The 27,756-nt window shown below is 44.7% G+C and overlaps 2 protein-coding genes across 28 annotated transcripts in view; one reads left to right on the forward strand and one right to left on the reverse strand.

The window, feature by feature from the left end:
• Window positions 1-19,164, reverse strand: part of MBTD1 (mbt domain containing 1) — a 70,755-nt gene extending 51,591 nt beyond the window's left edge. For 10 of the 27 annotated variants that reach the window (XM_002719286.5, XM_008271276.4, XM_070060881.1 and 7 more), the window contains exons 1-3: window positions 18,544-18,835; window positions 17,903-17,965; window positions 14,262-14,352 (exon numbers count right to left, since the gene is read on the reverse strand). The gene's annotated coding sequence lies outside the window, so the exon portion shown is untranslated. Of the gene's footprint in view, window positions 1-14,261; window positions 14,353-17,902; window positions 17,966-18,507 lie in introns of all 27 variants that reach the window. The other 17 variants (XM_070060882.1, XM_070060877.1, XM_070060874.1 and 14 more) reach the window with 8 other exon arrangements.
• Window positions 19,165-19,299: 135 nt separating this feature from the next.
• UTP18 (UTP18 small subunit processome component) overlaps window positions 19,300-27,756 on the forward strand; it is a 40,679-nt gene continuing 32,222 nt past the window's right edge. Inside the window, exons 1-3 of the mRNA XM_008271283.4 lie at window positions 19,300-19,641; window positions 21,130-21,239; window positions 26,137-26,235. Coding sequence (XP_008269505.3) covers window positions 19,300-19,641; window positions 21,130-21,239; window positions 26,137-26,235 — 551 coding nt within the window. The remainder of the gene's footprint in view (window positions 19,642-21,129; window positions 21,240-26,136; window positions 26,236-27,756) is intronic.

The following is a 27,756-nucleotide window of genomic DNA, read 5'->3' on the forward strand; positions in this document are numbered from 1 at the left end:
GTGCTTCATTAAATCATCAAAGTAACCAAGAAAAGAGCCAGATAGCTCATTTAGGAACTAAATGATCCAACCAGGACAAAGCTAAAGGGAGCTTCTAAGGCAATGAAAAGGAGATTTACTGTGACTACTGCTGTAAAGCAGGTCTAGAAAGGTGGATGGTAACTCTGAAGTGGTTCAACAAAATAATATAAAAAAAACACAAGGCAATTCTTATCTCTAGGGAAAAAAAAAAGAGTTGTATCAGAAAGGAAACACAGTACAGTGACTGGCTGAGCTACAGTGAACACTATTTATTATATAAACACTAGTAATTTAAGCAAACTTTTAAGCCAAGGAAGTGGGTAAGTCTGAAAACAAGATGATGCCTCATTTCCCAATGAGATAAAAAAGCAGCAAGATCTTTTTTAAAAAGATTTATTTATTTATTTGAAAGGGAGAGAGAGAATGAGAATGAATCTTTTCATTTACTGGTTCATTCCCCAAATGGCCACAATGGCTAGGGCTAGGCCATTCCTTCCAGGTCTCCCACATGGTGCAGGGACCCAAGTACTTGGGTCATCCGCTGCTGCCTTCCCAGGCCAATTAACAGAAAGCTGGATCCAAAGTGGAGCAGCCAGGACTCAAACTGGTGCTTTTATGGGATGCTGGCATTGTAGGCAGAAGGTTAACCTGCTGCACCACAACGATGGCACCCCCAAAACAGCAAGTTTTTTTTGATGAACGTGATGGAGACAAAAAGGGCAAATGTCTACTTACATTTATTGAGCTATACATTTTTGCTTTTCATAAAGCTTTATTAATTACACTTAAATTACTGCACTTTCTACTTCTTTTAAGGATAATAGATTTCTAACTATAGAATACTTAACATTTTATTTATAAGTTATAATTTACAGACATCCCAATAGAAGACACTTGGGTTCCCTTTACCTTGACTATTACCATTTTGTCCCACTTATTCCTCTCTACACGTAAATTTTTTTTTTTTTACATTCAACCATTTGTGAATGGCTTATACATTTCAAGCTTCTTTACGTCTACCCATCAAGGCTGGAAACATACCACAGAGGTTTGTCAACTGTGATAACAATGACAATTTGACCAGATAAAGCTGTGTCGTGAGGGGCAGCAATATATATATATATATATATATTTAAGGATTTACTTATTTGAAAGTCAGAGTTACACAGAGAGGCAGAGAGAGAAAGAGGTATCTTCCATCCACTGGTTCATTCCTCAATTGGCTGCAACAGCTGGAGCTGCACCGATCCAAAGCCAGGAGCTTCTTCTGGGTCTTCTGTGCAGGTACAGGGCCCAACAACCTGGGCTGTTCTCTACTGCTTTCCCAGAACTGGCGCACATATGGGATGCTGGCTTTACTTGCTATGCCACAGAGCCAGCCCTGGTCTGTGCATTATTAACATGCTTAGTTAGGGGCCTGTGCTGTGGCACAGTGGGTTAAAGCCACGGCCTGCAGCACTGGCATTCCATACGGGCGCCAGTCTGAGTCCCGGATGCTCCACTTCCGATCCAGTTCCCTGCTGATGTGCCTTGGAGGACAGTGGAGGATGGCCCAGGTCCTCAGGCCCCTGTGGGAGACTCCAAGGAAGCTCCTAGCTTCAGATTGGCTCAGCTCCAGCTGTTGCGGCCATTTGGGGAGCAAACCAACGGATGGAAGACCTGTCTCTTCCTCTGTCTGTAACTTTCAAATAAAAAAAATAAATCTTATGAAAAAAAAAAGATGCTTAGTTAGCATCATTTCTAGCAGTAACGCCTCCCACCCACTGTGACAACCAGAAATGCTTCCTGGCATTGCCAGGTGTCCTCTGGAGACAAAACCATACCAGGTAAGGAATATTTACCTTGCACCCTCACGTTTTTCCCAATAATAACGCCACTCTCTTTCAGAATCAGAGCTCAGCTATCATCTTCAAAAAATTTAGATTAGCCAGTGCCGCGGCTCAATAGGCTAATCCTTCCCCTGTGGCACCGGCACACCAGGTTCTAGTCCCGGTCAGGGCACCGGATTCTGTCCCGATTGCCCCTCTTCCAGGCCAGCTCTCTGCTGTGGCCACGGCGGCCGTTGGGGGGTGAACCAACGGCAAAAGGAAGACCTTTCTGTCTCTCTCACTGTCCACTCTGCCTGTCAAAAAAATAAAATAAAAAAATAAAATTCATAAAAAAATTTAGATTAACCCAATACTTTCACCTACTCTATCCTCTACCAGCCTTGTCAATTGACTCAGCCATGTCCTTTAGGAGATCCTTTTTCCTCCAGTTCAGGTTTGCATACTTTGTCATGTCTTAGTTTTTAATCTGGAAGGAAACTTTTAGAATGCAGTTCCATTCTTTAAAGAAAAAGCTATTTTTAAAGAACGATTTGCTTTAAATTTACAGAAAAACTGAAAATATAGCACAAAATTCCCCAATTCTGACATCCTCTATTTGTATTTTTTCCTTTAAAATTAATGAACCAATAATGATACATCATCAGCTGAAGTCTATATTCTGATTACTTTTTTTTAGATTTATTATTTATTTGAAAGAGTTACACAGAGAGAGGAGAGGCACAGAAAGAGAGAGAAGTCTTCCATCCGCTGCTTTACTCCTCAAATGGCTGCAACAGCTGGAGCTGCGCCGATCCAAAGCCAGGAGACAAGAGCCTCCTCAGGGTCTCCCATGTGTGTGCAGAGGCCCAAGGACTTGGGCCATCTTCTACTGCTTCCTCAGGCCATAGCAGAGAGCTGGATTGGAAGTGGAGCAGCTGGGACTAGAACCAGTGCCCATATGGAATGCCAACGCTTCACACCAGGACTTTAACCCACTGAGCCAAAGCGCTGGTCCCCTGATTACTTTCATTTTATCTAATGTTCTTTGCTGTTCCAAGAGCCCATGTACTTAAGTCTAACGTTCCTCTTGGATGTGACAACTTTTCAGGTTTTCCTGGTGTTTGATGAAGGCGATAGTCTTGAAGAGGACTGGTCAGGTATTTTGTTGATTGTCTAACTGGGATTTGTCTAAGCAAGGCTTCGTGATCAGCTGGGGTTATGTTTTTGGAAGGTACATGACAGAAGTGAAGTGACATTTGGTTGTGTTATATAGATTCTCACTCTACCACAGGTTGAGGTAGTGTTCCCCGGGTTTCTTCCCTGTGCAGTCACTCTATATTCCCCTTTCCATGCTGTACTCTTTGGGAAGAAGTGATTAAGTGCAGCCTAAATAAACTTGCAACTCTTCAGCACAGATTTCCTTTTATCCAAAAATAGAATTTTCTCAAGAGGTTTTTCTTTTAAAGAAGTATTTCTTTGAAAAGGAGAGTGACAGAGGGAGAGAGGGGAGAAGGGTGTGTGTGTGTGTGTTGGGGGGAGATCTTCCATCCACTGAAATCACTACCCAGATGATCACAACAGCAATGTCCGGGCCAGGTCAAAGCCAGTTTTCCCACACAGGTGGCCTCTGCTACTTTCCTAGGTCATTAGCAGGATGCTGGATTGGAAGTGAACAATCAGGACTCAAACAGCAGCTTAACCTGCAGTGTCACATGCTGGGCCCTCTTACTAGGTTTTCTCAAGAGTAAACTGAACTTGCATACACCCAGCTGAGCTATTCCATAACTAATGCTGTGTGTTTCTCAGCTTATCAAACCCAGAGGGGTCATGCCCACCTGCTCCTTACTGGTGATGTTATTTTTGATGACTTTATTTAGGTATAGTCTGGTTTCTTCATGGTATTTTACTTTCCCCCCCCTTTTTTTTTTAAAGATTTATTTATTTGAAAGTCAGAGTTACACAGAGGCAGAGAGAGAGAGAGAGCGAGAGAGAGCGAGCGAGCGAGCGCACTCCACAACTGGATGCAATGGCCGGAGCTGCGCCAATCTGAAGCCAAGAGCCAAGAGCTTCTTCTGGGTCTCCCACGCGGGTGCAGGGGCCCAAGGACTTGGGCCATCTTCTACTGCTTTCCCAGGCCATAGCAGAGAGCTGGATCAGAAGAGGAGCAGCTGGGACTAGAACTGGTGCCCATATGGGATGCCAGCACTTCAGGCCAGGGTGTTAACCCGCTGCACCATAGCACCGGCCCCGTTACTTTTTTTAAAGATTTATTTGAAAGGCAAAGTAACACAGAGGGAGGATGAGACACATAGAGAGGTCTTCTATCCGTTGGTTTACTCCCCAAATGGCCACAACGGCCAGAGTTGGGCCAGGCTGAAGCCAGGAGTCAGGTGCTTCTTCCAGATCTCACATGTGGGTGTAAAGGTCCAAACACTTTGGTAACCTTCCAATGCTTTCCCAGGCACATTAGCAGAGAGCTGGATTGGAAGAGGAGGACTCAGGTCTTGAACTGGGGCCCAAAAGGGATGCTGGCATCTCAGGTGGTTCCATAGCACCCGTTCCCCTTCTTTAAATAAGAACTCTAGGGGTGTGCATGTGGAGCCGCTACTGAGTCACCATTTGGGAGGTCTCCCCCTTGTCAGAGTTCCTGGCTGCAGTCTCAGCTACTCTGTTTCTCATCCAGCTCTTTCCTGATAATATTTCCTGAGTGGCAGCAAATGGAAGCTCAATTACTTGGGTCCCTGCTATTCAAATGAGACCTGGGCTGTGTTCTGGACTCCTGGCTTCAGCCTGGTCTAGCACTGGCTATTGCAGGCTTTCGGAGAGTGAACCAGCAAAGATTTCTGTCTCTTTCAAATAAAAACTTAAAACTATGGGGAGATATTAAAGAACAAATATTCTGCTCATCAAAGTTTCACTCTGGATTTAGCAAAGATGACTCTTGCTCAAACCTGCAATTATGACTTTCCAATCTCAGTAATCCCTCCATAATCACCAGTATTCGTTAAGAAAGAGCCCCCCCCCCCCCCAATTATTAATTATGGGTAAGTCTCATGGATCTCTACTTTTCAATGGCTTGTAATTTATCATTATCCTTAATTACTTGGGTTTGCAAATTGTCCCAGAGGAAGCCCCTTCATGTCAATTCTGATGTGATCTGATCATTTTTGAGTAGTTCTTTACTTTCTGGCCTAACAAACTATTCCACACTTTTCTTAAAATTTTTAGTAAATATTTTTCAAAATATCCTTAGTTTCTTTTAATGGGAGAAGGAAATTAGAATTAGATGTAGATGTTCTTTATGCTGTCATGTGGTACCTCTTTGCTCAGAGTCAGAATATAACAGACAATAGTGAATTCACACTTACACCTCCAATTTCAATCCACATGACTTTCTACCTTCTCACAGTTTCTTCCAGAGTGAGAACACTGTCCCTCAACAAAACCAACATATTTATTTACTCAATCCTTTTACTCATTTACAGAATACCTACAGGCATCCCACTACAAAACCAAATACAAGGGGTGGGCAAATATTTAGGCTACTGGTTAAGACACCCACATCCCAGTTCCTGGGATTAATTCCTGACCAGATCCTGACTCCAGCTCCCTGCCAGTGGAGACCCTGGGAAGCAGAAGTGGTAGCTCAAGTTGTTGGGACTGAGTTCCTGGATGCAGCCCAGCCAGCCACTGTAGACATCTGGGGATTTAGCTAGCAGATGGGTGCTTTACCAAACTCTCAAATAAAATAAATTCTATTAAAACAAAACAGAACAAAATACTAAGGAGTCAGGATTTCTCTGTTGTGATTTCTCCCCTGAGTGAGGGTTAAGAGCACTGAGTTTATTTTTCTAATTTATTATTTTTTTCTAAAAATTTATTTCCTCATGGCCTCAATGGTTGGAGCTGGGCTGATCTGAAGCCAGCAGCCCAGAACTTCTTTGGGCTTCCACGTGGGCACAGGGACCCAAAGACTTGGGCCATCTCCCCTGCTTTTCCAGGATATAAGCAGAGCTGGGACACAAACTGGCACCCATACTGAATTTAATTTTTATTTCTCCTCCTCCAATGTGGTTGTTATTTAATAGAAATAAGTTGGGTTTGACTTATATTGGATTTTTTAGTTTCCTCCATCATTATTGAATTCCATTTTTGAGACTGTCGAAGATATTCATGTTTCTTCAAATAAAATCTATAACAAAAATGTATTCCTCAAAGAAATGCTTTTTCTTTCCCTGCCTCACCATCTACCCTTAGGGGGGTAAGTTTATGGTTTTTGTCATTTTTCTTGTGTATATATATTTTGGAAAGGTAAACAGATATATGTATTTTATTTCTTTTTTTGAAAAAAGATTTTATTTTACTTTATTTGAAAGATAGAGTTACAGAGAGAGGTAGAGACAGAGAGCAGTCTTTCATCCATTGGTTCACTCCCCAGATGGCCACAATGGCTGGAGCTGTGCTGATCCAAAGCCAAGAGCCAGGAGCTTCTTCTGGGTCTCCCACGCGGGTGCAGGGCCCAAGGACTTGGGCCATCTTCTACTGCTTTCCCAGGCCATAGCAGAGAGCTGGATCGGAAGAGGAGCAGCTGGGACTAGAACCGCCGCCCATATGAGATGCCGGTGCTTCAGGCCAGGACTTTAACCCACTGTACCACAGCGCCAGCCCCTATTTCCCTTTTTAAAAGATTTTAAAATTTATTTGAAAGGCAGAGTCTTGGAAGAGAGGAAGAAACAGATTTTCTATGTGCTGGTTTACTTCTCAAATAGCTGCAACAGCCAGAGTTGGGTCAGGCTGAAGCCAGGAGCTTGGAACTCCATCTGAGTCTTCCACGTGGGGGCAGGGGCCCAAGTACTGAGACCATGTTCTGCTGTTTTCCCAGGAGCATTAGCAGGGAGCTGGATGGCAAGTGGAGAAGCTGGGGCTTAAACTTGTGCTCATATGGGATGCTGGCATCTCAGGTGGTGGCTTAACCCACTGTGCCACAATGTTGGTCTGCTACTCCTTTTCTTTCTTAGGCAAAAGGCCACATACTGTATTCTTTTCTTCTTTGGGAATGGAAATCATTCCATTCCAGAAGATAGGCATCTTTCTCATTCTTTTTAGCTGCATAGTACTCCACCACATTTTGCTTATTCAACTTGTCTCTTGTTTGCAGTTTTCAATGTTTTGCTATTACAGCTCAGGAATATTTATTTCTGTAAAATGTGAGGCCTTACCCTCTGATGAGATTCCTGGGTAGAAGACACATGTATATGTTATTTTGTTGGATACTGCTGAATTTCTTCCCAGGGAAGTTTTACCAGTGGCATTTCCAACAGCAATTTGAGAGTGCTTGTTTTCTCAAAGCCTTAGGGAATGAACTGTCAAGTGTTTGAATTCTTGCCAAAATGGAGTCCTTCCTCCTCCTTTTGAAACTTTCTATTAGAAAGTAATTTTGAACTTTTAATAAGTTGAAAGTCCAGTGCAATGAACTCCTACCAACTCCACTCATAATCACCAATTACTACTTTGTCTCCTTTGGTTTATTCTTTTTTAAATGAACAATAGTTTAATGAACCATTTGAAAGTTGCATATTCCAAAAATATGTCAATGAGCACTCTATACAAATAAAAACATGCTCAGAACTACAGCACAGATATATTATAAATATGATCGTCTTCGCCAACTTAGCACCCATATTCCAACTGACCCAATACTGTCATCTTTACAGCATTTCCTTCTCCTAGTCAAGCATTATACATTGTGTTTACCTTTTGAGTTTCTCATATGGGATTCACATAATGTTTCCTCATTAGATTCAGGTTATATATTTGTAGAAAACTACATAAATGATGTTGTATCCTTCTCAGGATATTACATTCACAAGGACAAGATGCCTATCGGCCCTTACCATGGCCGTTAATTTTAATCACTCCGTTTACTTGCAACTAGCAGACATTCTTGGAGACAAACCTTAAGATGTGCTAAGTATTATGTTTCATTGAAATTCCACTATCCCCAACTCCTAATTGAGAATCTTAGTAACTCTTGCCAAATCAAACATCACTGATGGCTAGGAAATGATATCCCAATTCCAGCGCTTTTTTACCATTCAGCAGGAAATCCCACCATTATCTCCTTTATTGTATCTACTTATTACCAGCATGAATTAACTGAATCATATTTTTCCCATTTTATGATTTATCATTGTCCTTAATGTGGAGGACAATGATTTGGCCACTAGGATTGTTCCTTGTTCTTCTGACACAGACCCATCAATTTTTGAGTACTTATCTTACTTTCTGGTCTATCAAAATTGTCCCTATTTTATATCTAATGTTGCTCCAGCCCTGAAACCAGTGATTTCTCTAAGGAACACTAACTATTTGGTATTAAAAACCAACACGTAGGTGCTCATGGTAGTTTTACAATGATACCTTTTGCATCATCTTTGGTATCTGATTTTGTCTTCTTACTTTTGCCTCTTCCTTCCCTGTTTTTGGGTTATTAATATTACATTTTCCCAAGATCTTTGCATTTAGGCATTTACCCTTTATTTGTATACATGACAACTTCTGGTTTTGCTCATTGCCCTTATTTGCTATGCAAATAAAACAAAACAAATTAATGTGGCAAATTCTACTGGCATTTTCTTTCACTGTACCTTGATTGTAAATCAGAGTTAGAAAAATCTCCCTGAAATCACAGTATAGAAGAACTCATCCAATTTTCTCCTGAGTTTGACTTTATATTTAGATCTCTGATATCAGTTTGAAGTTTACTCTTATGTATGGCATAAAAAATGGGTCTAATATATTTTTTCCAAATTATTATCTAGTGGTGCCAATATTCTTTCCTAAAATATCCCCATTTGTCCCAGTGACTTGAACTACCACTTGAACTACCACTCTCAGTAGCAGTGTACATTTGTGGACTTTACACAGTCCCTCATGGTTTAAGGAACAGAGCATGGTCTAAGACACGTATTGTTGGATGATTTCACTTTAATATGAACATCAGAGTATACTTGTATAAACCTAAAATGCTAAAGCCTACTATACATCTAGGTTATATGGTAAAGCCTAATGCCCTGCCAGATTTGCTGTGGCAAAGTTAATCATCTTCTACAATCAGCTCATGCAGTTTCCAAAAATCCTCCCACTGCCTTCATAATAGCACTTAACAAACTTACCACTTACTTCCACATTATGTAATAAATGATCACTCTTGAATCGGATAAACCACCCAGAGTTAGCAGTAAATGCATCTAGTCAGGTCCAGCCTTTTCTTTCAACCAGGTTCAATAACATTATTGTTTGGCCACAACTGTGTAGCTCAGACAGGGATACTCTTCTGTCTGCTCTCCAGTTCAGGGCATTAGAACTTTCTCACCTAATACAGGCCCTTCTCCAAGCTTTGTTAGTCTCAGTGCTGGGGTATGCTTGGAGTGTATCCTTCACGAAGGTTCATGTGCTCGAAGTAGGATCCCCAGGGTGTTGGTGTTAAAGAAGGTGGAACTTCTAAGAGGTGGGGTTTATTGGATACTAATTAGGCCACAGTGTGAGAGTGTTTTCCTTGCAAGTGCTTTCCTTGGGAAGGATTAATGTCATTCTTGTGCAACTATGGTCAGTTCCTCAGATAGCAGGCTGTTACAAAACAGGCAAGCCTGGTTCCTGAATCTCTCTGGCTTCCTCTTTTCTTTATAAAGTAATGAGCCTCAGGTATTTTGTTATAGCAACAGAAAAAATGGACTACTAAAAAAACTGTTGCTTTCAATGTGACAGATTCTTAATAAGTTCTGTTACTTCCTTCTTGTTCTGTAAGATCATAGCTATGATGAAATGGGATGTGCCTGATTGGCAAGCAAGCTCTATCACTGAATTTCCAATCTTTGTAGTCTTTAATCATTTTTAATTTTATTTCTAGCCTATTCACTTAATATAGCCTCTTACTAGCAATATTAACAGTGGATTTTGAATGCTTAGGGGTCATGATGAAGAAAACACCACAAGAATAAATCAAGTACAGTAAACGTGAGATGTAAGAGGCTGCTGTTGCTGCTAATATAGCATTCAGTAAAAAGATAATGATGAAAGTATAGAAAACACACAAAAACCACTTATCAAGTACTATGCACTAAACACAACTGCATGTACTACATTTTCTTTTTTTTTTAAAGCTTTAATTATTTATTTAAAAGGCAGAGTTAGAGAGACAGAAGGAGAGATAGAAAGAGGTCTTCCATCAGTTGGCTCACTCCCCAAATGGTTGCAATGGACAGGGGTAGGACAGGCCAAAGCTAGGCGCCTCCTCCCGATCTCCCATGTGGGTACAGCAGCTCCAAGGACTTGGGCCATCTCCTGTTGCTTTTTTATGTACATTAGCAGGGAGCTGGCTTAGAAGTGGAGCAGCTGGGACTTGAACCAGTGCCCACAGGATGCTGGTGTTGCAGGCCATCACTTTAATCCACTGTGCCAGTGTCAGCACCTGTACTGCATTTTTCTATGACTGACAGCATGGGTTTACAACAGCACTACCACGCACACTAACAATTTTTTGTGTTATGACATTAAGATTGCTACATCACTACGAACATAATGGAATTTTTCAGCTCCATCAGAATCTTTTCTCACTACTTGTCGACCAAACATTATGTGGTAAATGACTATACAAGGGCATTTCAAAAAGTTGATGGAAGAAGCCACTGTAATCCATAAGCTGTACTTTGGAAATTTATATTTATTAAATAAAAGTTAAAAAAAAAAGTTGATGGAAGGGCTGGTATGGCGCAGTGGGTTAGGTCGCCACCTATGATGCTGTCATCCCATATCGGGGTGCCAGTTTGAGTCCCAGCTGCTCTTTGCTAACGTGCCTGGGAAAACAGCAGAAGCCACATGGGACTTGAGACCTGGAATGAACTGTAGGCTCCTGGCTTTGGCCTGGCCCAGCTAGCCACTGCTGCTATTTGGGGGAGTAAACCAGCAGATGGAATATCTGTCTCTCCATCTCTCCTACTAACTCTGCCTTTCAAACACAAAGTCTTTCAAATAAAAAGTGCAGGGCCCAAGCACTTGGGCCATCCTCCACTGCCTTCCTGGGCCACAGCAGAGAGCTGGACTGGAAGAGGAGCAACCGGGACAGAATCCGGCGCCCCGACCAGGACTAGAACCCGGGGTGCCGGTGCCGTAGGCGGAGGATTAGCCTAGTGAGCTGCGGCGCCAGCCAGTACTTATATCTTATTAATATGTGCTATTACACAGCAGTTTCCCACTGATATTCATCAGTAGCATTTATCTGTAATTGTAACTTTTATGATCCATCTTTATCAGGCTCAGAAATCAGTATTCTTGCTTTATCAAAATAAAAGTTTCTTGTCATTTTACATATTCAGAGCCATGGGATCATCTGTTCTCTGAGACAGAATTCACGATGAAACCCCTTGGGCCTCATGTTTTATTTGATAGCTCCTTGATAAGTTTCTATTTCTTCTGTGGATTTTTTTCCCAATCTCCAATGAGGTCAATTTTATAATATTGTACCTTAGAAATTGCCCACTTTATTTACATTTTCAAATTTATTTGCATAGAGACATTTAAATAGTCTTGCATGATTTTCTCAGCTTCCTCTGTATCCAGTGTTTCTCCCTGGTCATTTTTTGTGCATTTGTACTTTCTTTTTCTTCTTGGTTAAAATAGCTAGGGGTTTACTTTGTGAATTTCCCCTCAATATCCCGGACCGACTCAATTAAATGTATAATTTTTCTGTACTTTAACTCATTAATTTCTACTTTTACCTTTATTATTTCCTTTTCAGTATTTTCTCTTGACTTACTTTCTTATTCATTTCATATACAACTTGGGAACTTATTTTCATTGATACAGGAGTTTAGGGTTATGAACTTTTCTCAGCTGTTTTGTATGCATTCCACAGATTCTGATGTGTAGCATTTTTATTATTTTTCATAAATTTTCTAATGTGTATTTCTCCTCACTACAACTTTTTTTTTTTTTTTTTTTGACAGGCAGAGTGGATAGTGAGAGAGACAGAGAGAAAGGTCTTCCTTTGCCGTTGGTTCACCCGCCAATGGCCGCCCCAATGGCAGGAGCCAGGTACTTCTCCTGGTCTCCCATGGGGTGCAGAGCCCAAGTACTTGGGCCATCCTCCACTGCACTCCCTGGCCACAGCAGAGAGCTGGCCTGGAAGAGGGGCAACTGGGACAGAATCCGGCGCCCCGACCGGGACTAGAACCCGGTGTGCCGGTGCCGCAAGGTGGAGGATTAGCCTAGTGAGCCGTGGCGCTGGCCTACAACAACTTTTTAACATTGAGGTATACTTTTGAATATATATTGAAATACAGGACTTTTTGGTACTCTGGAATGTTTCCTCATGTACTTTCCCAGTCAATTTCTGTCAACTTTCGTTAATGTGGCACATACAGATTGAGTATCCTTATCTGAAACACAAGTGCTTGCATTTTGGAATATAGGCATATACATAACGAGTTACCTTGAGGATGACATTTAAATCTAAACATGAAATTCACATCTTATATACACTTCATATCTGAATAGAATGAAGGTAACTTTATAGAATACTTTTAGTGTGTGTTTTTTTTTTTTTTTTTTTTTTTTTTTTTTGGACAGGCAGATTTAGACAGTGAGAGAGAGACAGAGAGAAAGGTCTTCCTTTTTCCGTTGCTCCACCCCCCAGATGGCTGCTGGGGCCAGTGTGCTGCGCCGATCTGAAGTCAGGAGCCAGGTGCTTCCTCCTGGTCTCCCATGCAGGTGCAGGGCCCAAGGACTTGGGCCATCTTCCACTGCTTTCCCGGGCCACAGCAGAGAGCTGGACTGGAAGAGGAGCAACGGCGACAGAATCTGGCGCCCCGACTGGGACTAGAACCTGGGGTGCCGGCGCCGCAGGAGGAGGATTAGCCAAGTGAGCTGCAGCGCTGGCTTTAGTGTGTGTTTTAACATGAGGCAAGCTGCAAAATTTTCCACTTGTGCAGTCCTGTTAAGTCTTCAGTTTCAGATTTTGGAGCATTTTGGATTAGGGATGTTCAAGCTGTAAGATTTTTCATAAATGGAATAAAACTTCATGAACATTTCTGGTTTTTTTGGCATGGCATGGTGTTTTCCAGGTTGACCTAAGTTACTGCGTTTTATGAGTGGTTCACCTTTTATTGCTAAGTAAGATTACACTTTATATCAATATGTAAGAGTTTATCCTTGGGGCTGGCATTGTGCTGCAGTGGGTAAAGCTGCTGTCTGAAGTGCCAGCATCCCATATGGGTGCCAGTTCAAGTCCTGGCTGCTTTACTTCCCATCCAGCTCCCTGCTAATGAGCCTGGGAAAGCAGTGGAAGATGGTCCAAGTCCTTGGGCCTCTGCACCTATGTGGGAGACCAGGATGAAGCTCCTGGCTCCTGATCGGCTCAGCTAAAGCTGTTGTGGCCATTTGGGGAGTAAACTAGCAGATGGAAGATATCTTTCTCTGCTTCTGCCTCTCAAATAAATAAACCTTTTATGAAAAAGAAGAAAAAAGAGCTTATACTATGATAGTTTAACTTACAAATCAGGCATAGAAAGAGATCAACAGCAACAAAATAGAACAGTAACAATATACTTAACAGAAGTTACATGAGTGTGATCTCTCTCTCTCAACATCTCACTGTAGTGTGATGCCAGGAGGTCAGGAGAACGTAGACACTGTGATGTAGTGTTAGGCTACTACAAAGGCACATGCATATAAGCACTGAGATACCCCAACAGACAACCTGATCACTGAAATGCTGTTAAATAACCTGTGGGGACACAGCATGAATGCACTGGTCAAAGAAATGATTTGTGTTCTAGGTCTGCCAAGTGGGATGCTGTGGTATGACTTGTTTTCTAAAACCTCAAACTTAAATGTTACATTCATGAGATCACAAAGGTCAAAACAGAAATTAACAGATTCTCTATGACAACTGAACTTAATAGGTACTACAGAGCTATTTAGCTCTTGCTGACCTCCTTCTAATTCCTCTAGTAGGATAGAACGTGTATCTGTCACAGTGATAAACTCCTTAGTAAAAACAGAAAAGCCTTCATTCTTTCTAAGCTTACTATAATGAGGAAAACGAATGATAAGGATTTGCGATTTAATGGGCTTTTGTTTCCTACAAGTTCAATGTAAAAGTAGGAATAAATTTGTGTCAATGATACAAATCAAGAAGAAACCAAAAGCAGTAATATTAATATCCTAACTAGAAAAGCTGAAAAGTTCCCAGACATCTTCATAATAATATTCCAACATTTAAAGCAACAGTAAACACAAAGAAGCTATTCTTTGATTGACAAGATATAAGTTTTTACCTATTTACATTCAACATATGGTTCTATATGACTTTGAATGTAACCATTCCTTGGGTCTCAGTTTCCCTCTTGCCCAAATAAGGAAAGTACCACTTACCACACAGGAAGGATGTATGATAAAATAATTCACATGGACTTTCAGTTCTTCAAACGACAGCTATGAATCCTTAAGTATGATCCTGAAAAAGCTAATTAAAAATAAGATGACCTTGTCAAAATTAAGTCTGGAAACAGAGCAGCCTAGGGGGTCTGTACGTTCATTAGCAGCTACCTATCACTTCTACCCAAGTAACAGAATTCATATTAAGGTAGGGTGTGTAGCACAAATAGGGCTTGAGCAACCAAGTAAGATAATTTTTTAATCTGTTACTATAGAGAAAATAAGTTAAACAGGTTATTCAGCCTTATTCTGATTTGATACAACTCAACATCACAAAAATGATGACATGGTATTTGCCTTCTAAAAATATGTAAGGTACTTGTTGCTCAAAATATTTGTAATTACTAACTACAGAGTATTAATAATGAAACAATTAAAATTGGGTCAAACACAGAAAGGTGGCTGCTTCTCCACGGTATAAAATAATCTAATTAGCACATTCAAATTTTGAAGCGTAAAGGTAAGGTAATAGATACTATCCTTATTTATAAAGCAATATATAAAAGTCCTCATGCTAAACACCAAAATGTTTTTAAAAAGTTAATACACATGTCCTACAATTAGGCAACCTGCAGTGAAATAACTGGACGACAATGATTCAATAAATTAATGAGTATTGCGTATAATTTAACATAAAGAGGCCTGTAAGACTAAGAATTAGATAACAGAAAGAAAAACAAATAGGGGTTCTGGGAAGACATCATTACATTTCACTTATTATTCAGAGCAGCTTAATTTTCTCATACACTGGTCATCACATCTGAGTGGAGGTTTTCAGAACCCTCAGAAGGGTGGCATGGCTGATACCCCATTATTTCAGATGAAAAAATGAAATTCAAAGAGATTATGCAACTTGCCTAACAGCTTAACAGGTGGCAGAGCTAGTCCAGTCAGTCTGCTGACTTTCCAGAGCCCACTTCTACTAGACTAAATTCTAAATTACCAAGACTGAAGTCAGAACTAGAAGCAAGTTTGGAAATCTAATGCAGTGTCCCCTTGATCAATCTATAAAAAAACTTTCTACTGGACAAGGTTGAACCTAGCCCAATCCTTTAATTGTGATGAGAAAATGAAAGCACAGGATCCTGTACAGCAAGCACTTAGAGGGCTAGTTTGTGGCAGAATTCAATTTTAACCCAGTCTGCCAGTGGCCTCTGACTAATCTCATCATACTTCATATTCAGGGTCTGTTCAAATGGAAATTATTCCCCCTCCTCCCTTTGTCTGGTCTTCCAGAAAATTAGAGAAATTCTAAGTTTGTGGCTCACTGTCCCAACAAAAATCCTTAAAAAAAAAAAAAAATCTCTTAGGACTGGTATTGTGGTACACTGGGTTAAGCTACCATTTGCAATGCTGGGATGCTGGGTGCCTATTTTGAGTCTCACTGCTCCACTTCCAATTCAGCTTCTTGCTAATGCAGCTGGGAAGACAGTGGAGGATGGCCCAAGTGCTTGGGCCTCTCACCCACATGGGTGATGTTCTGGGTTCCTGGCTTTGGCCTGGCTCAGTCCTGGCCACTGTGGTCACCTGGATGAGTAAGCCAGAAGAAAGATGATCTCTTTCTGTCATTCTTTCAAATAAATCTTAAAACAAAACAAAACAACTTTTTTTAAAAAATAATTAATCTAAACCAATCTATAATCTTTATAAAAAATAAAAGTCATCTTGGAGACAGTTAAGAACACCCTGGTGCTGAGACATGTTTTAGCTCATTACAGCTATTTTAAGTCCCCTTTCCACTATCATGGTGCTGTATCTCATGAATTTGAAACCCTGAGACTAAAGAAACATTAACTGAATTATCCTAAAATCTTAAGTGTGAAATATAAAATAGCAACTATTTTAAAGATTAAAAATAATGAAAAATGAACAACCCAACACTGTTCTAATTTTAGAATGCTGTCATTCAGACCACTGAGTGCTCTTGGCTCAGTAATTTAGAGGTTTAACACTCAGGATTTCATTGTTTCAACCTCCTTTGGCTACTATGCTATGTTTTACAACCAGCCATAAAAAATATAGCAGCGTCTTCTTTAAAAATAAAACCAGTTGTTCCTGTCTAGTATGTTCAGAATGCAAATATCTCCAAAGCCAGTCAACTTAACTCATGACACTTCATGTTTAAAGCAAGCAGGAAAACAACTTGGAACTGTATTAATTAAAACTTGAAAGACACAATTATGTAGCTCTAGTAATTTTGTTTGTGACGTAGTACTCAATTCCACACTACATTCCATTTTCTAGCTTCAGAGAAAACGCTATACCAAAGTTTACATTAGGATTAAAACTCGGATGGTTGAAAAACATGTCCCAACATAGGACACTCTGAATACTTACTCAAAAACAGATTTTTGCCATAATATGCAACGTATACACAGGCCTTGACTACAGAGTTCTATACAAATAGAAGCTACCTGTTATACAGAGGAGATGGTACAAAAAGAGACAGCTGTTTTCTTTTTAAAGACTTTTGAGTGTTGAGGTAAACAAATGAGAAATAACACCTTTAGCAACCAAAAGCAAAGCAACAGTCTACATATCTTGAGAGGGAGGGGAAAAATTGTGGTCTCTCAGACCTTTTAAACAGGCTATCAGGAACTTAGAGTAAAATGTATTCACTTGCTTTTAGACATGACTTCGACATAATATGTATTAATTCTTACTTCACCATATTAGGAAAGGGAAAACATATGTACCACCACCCCCTTCTTATGCCATCTAAACTACTGGAGGCAGCTAGCTCACAAGGAAAGAGAGCTTTAGACAATCACTGAGTGACAACAGCTGAAGCTGAACTGCCTTAACTACCCAGTGATAAATACTGGGGTGTACTCATGCGAGCAGCATTAAAATACTGCAAATTCTAAGGAAATACTAAGGTGTTGCATAAGCTGCAAGTCTCTCTATGATGGAGTTGCTGGAAGAGGGGCTCCTGGGTGGGAGACCAGCTCTGATAAGTTAAACAAGCGAGAACGCTGGCGGAGGGATGCTGTTCTGCTCAGCTCCACCGGCTGTTTCTTTCTAACGGCTCAGTAGCATCACCACAAGGCAACGCCAGGCTTCCTTAGGGAAAGCGGTTTAGGTAGCAAGCAAACACACTTCATGGTAGGGCTGACTATACCGATGACGCTCAAATGTCCAACTTCAAAAAGATGCACTGACTAGGGAGAGAAAACGGCCTGGAAACCCTCAGACTGTCATTCCCTGGTTTCCTGTGTGTGTGTGTGTGTGTGTGTGTGTAACAAAAAAGCACAACACCAGTTTCTTCAGACGTCTAAGCCAGCACGCTTGACACCGACCCGGCAAAGTTTTCAGCTGGCCCTCGCTCGCCCTCACATTCTCTTTCCTCCACTTCCCTGCCTGCTGTTCTTTCCTGGTACACAAAATATAGGCCAATGAGCAGTGGGTGGGTGAGGAGGATGTGAGAGAAAAATTTGAGAAGTTGGAAAAAAAAAAAAAAAAAAGAGCAACTTCACCAGGACGCGAATGACAGCGGAGGATCTCTAAGGACAGGCACACAGCAATGCGAACCACTGAAACACGGAAGGGGCTTTCCTGCCCGAGGCCAGACTACCTACCACTTGTCAGAGAGGCTGCACGGGGGACGGCGGCCGTGGTGACCTCTAACGTCTCCTCCGACTCTGAAACGTGAGGATTCTCAGTTCACACAGGAGAACGCCGAGCGCACCCAAGCCCACCGCCTCGGGACCCTTCTAAGGGAGCGGCCCCAAACACCACTCCCACCCCGCCCTCCCACACGTGCCCACCCCGCCCCCTTGCAACATTTCCACCTCCACGTGCAAAATGCCTCGCGGCACCTCCCCCGGCAAAGCCCCCAAACCCCGCGCCTGCGACCCCCTGGGAGGTGAGGACTCGGCTCGCCCACCCCGGGCGGCTCAAAAAGGAAAAAGTCTCAGACCCAGCCTTCCCCCCGACCCCCAACCCCCAGCCGCAGCGACACGGGGACGGGGGCGTAGAGAAAAAACTTTCTTTTCAAAATTTCCTTCCCGACTGGATGAGCCGGAGAGAACCTCGACGCGTCCCGGGCTGAGGCAGTGGGGGAGGGGAGCCCCTGAGACGTTTAACGGCCGGTAGGGGGAGGGGGCTCCGCGGGGTGAGGGGGCGTGGGGCGGAGGAGCGGGCCTGGGAGCGGGGTCAGGGAGCTGGAGGCGTGCCCCCCCACCTGGCACACAAAGCGGCTGCCGCGCTCGGCTCTCACCAGATCCTTTGTGTTTTCCATCAGGGCCTCATGGGTAGGGGTTGTCCGTGCTCCCCGAGCCCGCGGCGCCCCCTCCCCGAGCTGGGGGCAGGTGCCTCTCCCCCGGACTGCGGCGACTACAGGGGTTCCCGGCTGGGCCCAGACCGGTGGCGGCTGCAGCAGCCCCCGGATTTCCCCCCTTTAACTCGGGTGGCCCCAGGATATCAACAACATTAGCATAGCCCTCCCTCCCAGCGCGCCTGCGCCGTGACCCGCGCCCCGATTGGCCCACTTCCCCACATACCCTCCTCTCGCTCTTCCAGCGTGGGACCCTCGGCAGGCTCCGTACTCTACGGACCGTACCAAGACCGAGGGTGGGAAAAGTAACTGAGGCTGGCGTTCTGTCGAGTGGCTAGAAAGTCTGGAGGAAAAGGAGGCGTCTCATTCAGTCATCCCAGCTGGTGCTCCTGTTCCCTTAAACGTCTTTCGATATGCTCCAGCTGCGAGGTTGTGTTGGGGAAAATTTTCCACTCCAGTCATGCCGCTTACCCCTACACCCGGAAGATTGCTTCTCCCAAAGGAACTCCCACTCGGGGCGGGGCAGGCGAGGAGGAACAGAGTTACGTAGTGTGGGGGCGGGGAGGGTTGGTCACGTGGCAAGAGGCTGCGCAGGCTCCTTCCGGCCCCCGGGGCTGCGGCGGCCGCGGGAGGTGAGGCGCCTGGGCGCATGCGCTTGAGGTTCCACGTGAGCGCCTGCGTTTCTTCTCAAACTCAACGATGCCGCCGGAACGGAGGAGCCGAACGAAACCGGGCCGGAGAACCGGAGCGAAGCCGGATCGGAAGACTCGAATGAAGCCAGAACGGAGAGCCATTGTGGCGACGGGCGGGCCGCCCCGAAAGTCTGCCCTTTCATCCCAGCAGAAAGCGCCGGCCCGGCCGAGCGCGGCGGCCGCGGCGATGGCAGTCGCGGCGGCGGAGGAAGAGAGACTGCTCCGGCAGCGCAACCGCCTGACGCTGGAGGACGACAAGCCGGACGCGGAGCGGTGTCTGGAGGAGCTGGTCTTCGGCGACGTGGAGGACGACGAGGACGCGCTGCTGCGGCGCCTGCGGGGCCCGCCGGTGAGGGAGGCCGCGGCGCGCGGGCTGGGCGCGCTCGGGCGGGGCGCGCGGTGGGCGGCGAGGCTGCGGGGGCGGAGCCTCGGCGACCTGCGGCGGCGGCGGGCAGCGCTCAGGTGGGAGGGAGCCCGGGGACGCGGGCCCCGGGGGCCGCCGCGGAGCCTCCGCCGCCCCCCGGCGCGGGCCTGCGAGCCTCGGGAGGGCGGGGACCGTGCCTTTCTCCGCCCCCGGAGGAGCCGCTGCGCCGGGTATCCAGCAGGCGCTCAACACGCATTTGTTTCGCTAACTGTAGTCGCGGGCTTCCCTAGCGGCTCGGCTGCGCTCGCCCGCGCCGGAGCTGAGCCCAGCACCCCCGATTCCTGGCGGTGATGCAGGACTTGACGGGATCGCTTGGTGGGCGCGGGTCTGGGAGTCCGCGTCCTGAGCGCTCCCACGTGGGCCTGACGCACAGCAGCTTTGGAGAATGATCGCTTGTGTTCGCCCATTCAGCAAACTCGAGTATTTGCAAATACTGCCAGTGGCACAGCCTGCGTCATTAGGACCGTTAGGTTCTTTATCACTGTAAATTATATTCCTTTTTTTTTTCCTGCCCATATAGGGAGTAAAATTTTAGGCATGCTGTAGATGGACATTGGGGGGAGACACAGCAGTGGGCAGCAGAGGCAGAAGGCACCTAAATTTAAAGTACATCGGTGACAGGTGTGAGGAGAGGAGAACAGAATACCGTGGGGGGCGGGGGAGTTGGTGTGGGTGGGAAGGTTATGGAGTTTCAGGTCAGGTCGCGGGTCAGGGCCTCCCTAAATGGCTCAATGAGGGCTTGTTAACTGGAGAGCTTATCTAGCTGCAACCTCCGTTGGGTGCTTCGGGTCGAAGCTGCAGCAACCCAGTGGGAGAGGAGTTTGGGAACTGCTGGTAAAGTGCTCAGCACTGTGCAGATTTGTGTCCAGGGAAAGGAAGCGCCTGCCTGACAGAGGGGGATTGGTTGGGCTTGGAGGGTCTGAAACCAGCCGTAGAGCGAGTAGAAATCACTGGCCCCTTCTTTAGTGTGGTTTGGGGGATATTCGCTGGTCTGGATTTACATTTGATAGCGTTGAGTCGTTTCTTCCGGAGGTTAAACATGGAGAGAGACTGAAGTAGGGATGTGTGTCAGCTCCTGATCCTGTAGCAGGTGCATTCCTGGCGTGTCTGCTGCTCCTGGCCGCCTGTGTCCTCTTACCTGTCCTCCTCTGTACCTGGTCAGTTCCTGTTAGCATGTGGACTTTCTGTCCCTGACCCTTGTGGCTTGCCTCGCCTGTTCAGCCGATGGCGCTGTTTTCTGGTCTCCGCATTTTCTGCTTCTGATGCTTGTGTCTCATGCGATAGCATTTCATTGTGTTGCATCCCATTATTTCGTCAGAGCATTCCACAAGCCATCTAACTAACTGGGGTGAGTATCTGCCACCCCGGGACCGGGAAAATTCAGTGCTTGAAGAGAGTTTTTGTCTTCTGTAGGTTCAAGTTCATGAAGACTCTGGTGACTCAGAAGTGGAAAATGAAGCGAAAGGCGATCTGCCTCGAAAGAAGCCAGTGTGGGTGGATGAAGAAGATGAAGATGAGGAGATGTAAGTTGTCTGCCTCCTTCCAGAATTCCTCTGGACGTTTTAAAAGTTACTTTGCGGGTTTTAAAGTCATGCTGTTTACGAATATGTGATTATGAAAACCACTGAAAGTACAGAAAGGGGTTCATGATCCTACCACCGAGGGCGCTACGGAGGGAGCTACAATTCTTCTTGTGCTGTGTGGAGTAGCGAAGAGAACGTGTTCATAGTCTGACCTGCGTTTTGCCACTTCCTAAATGAGCCTGAGCCTGTTTAGAACCTATCTTTTTTCACTTGTGAAATGCAACTGTATTTGAAAGCTGTTGTGATTAAATGGAATAGTGTATGTAGAACTTTCCTGCACAGTGCCTTGAACTGAATACAGGCTAAAAAAAAAAAAAGAACCCACTAGCACATACAGTACGTATTTTCGTAAATGAGAATGTACTATATATTCAGTTTTACATTTTGATTTTTTTTTTGCAAGAATTCTTAGAATTGTTGCAAGGAATTCTCCCCAATGTGAAAAAAAAGTTACAGCATTTTTTTAAAAAAGATTTTATTTATTTGAGAGGTAGAGTTACAGACAGTGAGAGGGAGAAACAGAACAGTCTTCCATATGCTGGTTCACTCCCCAAATGGCTGCAATGGCTGGAGCTGAGCTGATCTGGAGCCAGGAGACAGGAGCTTCTTCTGGGTCTTGCTTGGCCCATCTACTGCTTTCCCAGGCCATAGCAGAGAGCTGGATTGGAAGTGGAACAGCCAGGTCTAGAACCGGTGCCTATATGGGATACTGGTGCCGCAGTGGAGGATTTTCCTACTGTGCCACAGTGTGGGCCCCTGTTAAAGCATTTTAAAGTGACTGTTGTAGCCCTTTGTATGAATTAATCACAATTTACATAGCTGTTGTTGAATAGATTTTCTTACTCTTCCCATTAACAACTTAATACTTTGATAAACATTTTTATAAATAAACTTTTTTAATTCCTTAAGAATTAATTTCTTTGGCTGGCGCAACGGCTCACTTGGCTAATCCTCCTCCTGTGGCGCCGGCACACCGGGTTCTAGTCCTGGTTGGGGTGCCGGGTACTAGTCCCGGTTGCTCCTCTTCCTGTCCTGCTCTCTTCTGTGGCCAGGGAGTGCAGTGGAGGATGGCCCAAGTGCTTGGGCCCTGCACCTGCATGGGAGACCAGGAGAAGCATCTGGCTCCTAGCTTCGGATCAGCGCTGTGCGCCGGCTGCAGCGCGCCGGCTGCAGCGGCCATTGAGGAGTGAACCAACAGTAAAGGAAGACCTTTCTCTCTGTTTCTCTCTCTCACTGTCCACTCTGCCTGTCAAAAAAAAAAATAAATTTCTTTTATAATTCCTTAAGAAAGATTTTTTTTATTTAATTTTTAAAAAAATTTTTTTGACAGGCAGAGTGGACAGTGAGAGAGAGAGAGAGAGAGAAAGGTCTTCCTTTGCCATTGGATCACCCTCCAATGGTCGCCCTGGCCGGCGCACCTCGCTGATCTGAAGGCAGGAGCCAGGTCTTCTCCTGGTCTCCCATGGGGTGCAGGGCCCAAGCACCTGGACCATCCTCCACTGCACTCCCTGGCCACAGCAGAGAGCTGGCCTGGAAGAGGGGCAACCAGGACAGATCCGGCGCCCTGACCGGTACTAGGACCTGGTGTGCTGGCTCCGCAAGGCGGAGGATTAGCCTATTGAGCCGTGGCGCCAGCCCTAAGAAAGATTTTTTTTGATATAGAATTACTTGCTCAAAGATCTCAGATTTTTTTTTTTTTTTTTTTTTTTTTTTTTGACAGGCAGAGTAGACAGAGACACACAGAGAACGGTCTTCCTTTTCCATTGGTTCACCCCCAAATGGCTGTTACGGCCGGCGCGCTGCGCTGATCCGGAGCAAGGAGCCAGGTGCTTCCTCCTGGTCTCCCAAGTGGGTGCAGAGCCCAAGTACTTGGGCCATCCTCCACTGCTTTCCCGGGTCACAGCAGAGAGCTGGACTGGAAGAGGAGCACCCGGGACAGAATCTGGTGCACCAGCCGGGACTAGAACCTGGGGTGCTGGCACTGCAGGCGGAGGATTAGCCAAGTGAGCCGCAGTGCCTGTGAGCCCAGATATTTTTAAGGCTCTTGATAAATACTGCAAGTTACTGCAAGACTGCACACTGATTCATCCTCCCATTGAAAAATGTTCATTTCAGTCCATTCTTACAAGTAATGTAGTAATGTTTTATTTCTTTTCAGTTTCACCAGTTTAATGGTAAGAACTATACCTTCCCAGTTTGAATTTTGTTGCTAGCCATTGGCATTTCTTATTTTATGTTATACCTCTACTGTTAGGCACTTTTTTTTTTTTTAAATTTTTTGACAGGCAAAGTTAGACAGTGAGAGACAGAGAGAGAGAGTTATAGACAGTGAGAGACAGAGAGAAAGGTCTTCTCTATGTTGGTTCACTCCTCTAATGGCTGCCACGGCTGGCGCTACACGCTGATCCAAAGCCAGGAGCCAGGTGCCTCCTCCTGGTCTCCTATGTGAGTGCAGGGACCCAAGCACTTGGGCCATCCTCCACTGCCCTCCCAGGCCACAGCAGAGAGCTGGACTGGAAGAGGAGCAACCGGGACTAGTACCCGGTGCCCCAACCGGGACTAGAACCTGGGGTGCCGGCGCCACAGGCGGAGGATTAGCCAAGTGAGCCTCGGTGCCAGCCATAGACACGTTTTCTTAATCCTCTTAGTACGTTAATTTCTACTGAGAATGTCAAACCTTTATTGGTCAGATTCATTGCAGATTTTTCTCTAGGACAAAAGCTAAAGATTTTTTTAAAAAATTTATTTATTTGAAAGGCAGAGTTACAGAGAGAGTGAGCGAGCGAGAGATCTTCCATCCGCTGGTTCACTCCCCAGTTGGCCCCAACGGCTAGAGCTGGGCCAATCTGAAGCCTGGAGCCATGAGCTTCTTCCAGGTCTCCCACGTGGGTGCAGGGGCCTGAGCGCTTAGACCATTCTCCACTGCTTTCTCAGGCACATTAGCAGAGAGCAGGATTGGAGATGGAGCAGCCAAGACTGAAACTGGTGCCCATACGGTTTGCTGGTGCTGCAGGTGGCAGCCTAACCTGCTGTCCCACAGCACTGGCCCAAGAAGTTTGAAAGAGTGGCAGAGAGAGAGAGATAGAGAGAGATATCTTCCGTTTGCTTGTTATTTCCTCAAATGCTGACAACAGCCAATGCTGGAGAAGCCAGGAGCCCAGAATTCAATCTGGATCTCCCTGTGTATGGCAGGGCCCCAAGAAGTGAACCATCACCTGCTGTTTCCCAGTGTGCATGTTAGCAGGAGCTGGATCTGGGAATGGAGCTGGGCCTTGAGCCCCAGGTACTCCAGTATGGAGTATGGGTATCTCCCGTGGTATCTTAACTGCTGTACCAAATGCTTGCCTGTTCAATTTTTATTTGGTTACATGTGTGAATCTTTTTCTTTAATATTTTTCTGTTGAATAGTAAGTTCTTTTTCTTTTCTTTCCTTTGTTATTTTTTTTAAACATTTATTTATTTATTTGAAAGAGTTACACAGAAAGAGAAGGAGAGGCAGAGAGAGGTCTTCCATCTGCTGGTTCACTCCCCAATTATTGGCCGCAACAGCCAGAACTGTGCCAATCTGAAGCCAGGAGCCAGGAGCCAATTGCCAGGAGCTTCCTCCAGGTCTTCCCATGTGGGTGCAGGGGCCTGATGACTTGGGCCATCTTCTTCTGCTTTCCAGGCCATAACAGGGAGTTGGATTGGAAGTGGAGCAGCTGGGACTCGAACGGGTGCCCGTATGGGATGCCGACACTGCAGGCGGCGGCTTTAACCACTGCTCCACAGTGCCAGCCCCAATAAGTTCTTTTTCTGAAAGAGACAATTATTTGCCTATATTTTTCCTTTGTAGTATTTTATTTTTATTTTTGGCAGGCAGAGTGGACAGTGAGAGAGAGAGACAGAGAGAAAGGTCTTCCTTTTGCCGTTGGTTCACCCTCCAATGGCCGCCACGGCCGGTACGCTGCAGCCGGCGCACTGTGCTGATCCGATGGCAGGAGCCAGGTATTTATCCTGGTCTCCCATGGGGTGCAGGGCCCAAGTGCTTGGGCTATCCTCCACTGCACTCCCTGGCCACAGCAGAGAGCTGGCCTGGAAGAGGGGCAACCGGGACAGAATCCGGTGCCCCGACCGGGACTAGAACCCGGTGTGCCGGCGCCGCAAGGCAGAGGATTAGGCTAGTGAGCCGCGGCGCCGGCCCCTTTGTAGTATTTTAAAGTGTATGTGTGTGTGTGTTTTTAGTGTGGTTTTTATATATTTAATTCTTTTTTTTTTTGACAGGCAGAGTGGACAGTGAGAGAGAGACAGAGAGAAAGGTCTTCCTTTGCCGTTGGTTCACCCTCCAATGGCCGCCGCGGCGGGCGCGCTGCGGCCGGCGCACCGCGCTGATCCGATGGCAGGAGCCAGGAGCCAGGTGCTTTTCCTGGTCTCCCATGGGGTGCAGGGCCCAAGCACCTGGGCCATCCTCCACTGCACTCCCTGGCCACAGCAGAGGGCTGGCCTGGAAGAGGGGCAACCGGGACAGAATCCGGCGCCCCGACCGGGACTAGAACCCGGTGTGCCGGCGCCTCTAGGCGGAGGATTAGCCTAGTGAGCCGCGGCGCCGGCAATATTTAATTCTGATTTGTTTTCGGGAACGATATAAACTGTGTCTAGGTAAGTCATGATGAATTTTCTGAAATAATAGGTTTCCAAAGGATAAACTAGGAAGTTTAGGAAGAATGACGAGTAAGCATGTGAAATGCTTTGCATCTTTAATTACTATTTGTTAAATGTTTTCTCAAAATACTAAAGGCAGCAACTCTTTGTATTGAATTTAAAAGTCATTTAAAATATCTTTTTTTTTTTTAAATAGGGTTGACATGGTGAACAATCGGTTTCGGAAAGATATGATGAAAAATGCAAGTGAAAGTAAACTTTCCAAAGACAAACTTCAGAAGAGACTTAAAGAGGAGTAAGTGACTCTTTTGTTGTGATTTACTAAGAAGCAATTGTAAACAGTGGTTTATTTTGGTTCATTCTGTCTTTGGCTGTAACAGCTTCTTGGGTAGTCAGATTTCCATTTGGAAGTCAGCATTGCTGTTGGGAATCGTGAGGGGGAAAGGGGGAACAAGAAGCACAAAGAAAATTTGGGAAAAATCTAAAATTTCACATCCCTCAAATGTAATCCATGATAAAATGTCACTTACATGCTTGTTCATTTGTATATGATGAATCATATTCCCACAGTTTTATAAAATGAACATTTTCAAATCTGTAAATTCCTGCCACCTAGGTTCAATGGTATTTTAACATTTTGCAACGTCTGCTTTATATATTTGGGATGTATAAAAGTTTTCCGAATGCAGAATAAAATGTAGACGATGTGAGATCCAACCCTTAAATTTGTCAGTGTGCACTAAGACAGGTTGAGACCCTTTTTTTCTGCCAAGGGCATTTGTATATTTATAACATCATTTGTGGGCCACACGGAATGATCTGTTTAAAAATGAGACTGATACAGGTGTATTGCGTTTCAGGTCCTGCCTGCGGTTGCTTTGGCAGGGCCAGACCAAATGATTTTGTGGGCCAGACATTCCCCACTCCTGGCCTGAGATTAAGATACCATTATCACATTTAAGGAAAGTGATACAAATGCCAGCCCATATTAATTTCTCTGGTTGTCATGAGATTAGTACGTTATATGTGGATTTTATGTTTCTTAAAACTTTTTATTTAAACTGGTACACCATCTTTTAGTTTTTTCCCATGACACTAATGTTTTTGAGATGTTCAGGCCCATTATCTTGTAGAATGCCTTGCATTCTAAAGTTTTCTCTTTCCTTTTTTTGTAGGTGAATAAAAAGTTAACCATTCTGTTATGCAGTTTAATGGCCTTTAGTATGTTAATAATGCTGTGTAACTACCTTTTCATCCTTTCAAAACATTCTCACCTCCCTAAAAGAAAACCGGGTACCCTTCAGTCAGTCACTCCCCATTCCTTCATCCCTCCATCTGATTATTTCCTCACTGTATTGTTCAACTTGTTTTTCTGTTGTATGTATTTACTGTAAAGAGAGACAGGAAAGCTTGGCTAGAATAAGATTAAATATTTTTGTCAGGAACATGTTAGGATGATGTGGACTTTTCTGCATCACAGGTAGGGAGCTGTGATGTAGGATTCCCAACTATGAATGATGCAGAGTGCGCTCATTGTGGCCTGTGGACCACCAGAGGCCTCTTACAAAGCTCTCACACTGTCCCTGATGTGCGGTCACTAAGTAATCCTGTGTGGTTCTTGGGCAGTGTGGGAACAACTTGTTCCCCAAGACACTGTGACCTAACAGAAAGCATACTTTGATAATCATTGCCTTTTTTTTTTTTACATTAGAGGTCACAAGATGATCTAAAAATTCTGTCATTGTTGAAGTTCCCAAAGAAGATCTTGGAAATCTATTGATTGTTAGAAGTTGGTTTTATTAAAGAGAAAACACTC

The sequence above is a fragment of the Oryctolagus cuniculus genome, chromosome 17, assembly GCF_964237555.1.
Source record: "Oryctolagus cuniculus chromosome 17, mOryCun1.1, whole genome shotgun sequence".
NCBI lineage: Eukaryota > Metazoa > Chordata > Mammalia > Lagomorpha > Leporidae > Oryctolagus > Oryctolagus cuniculus.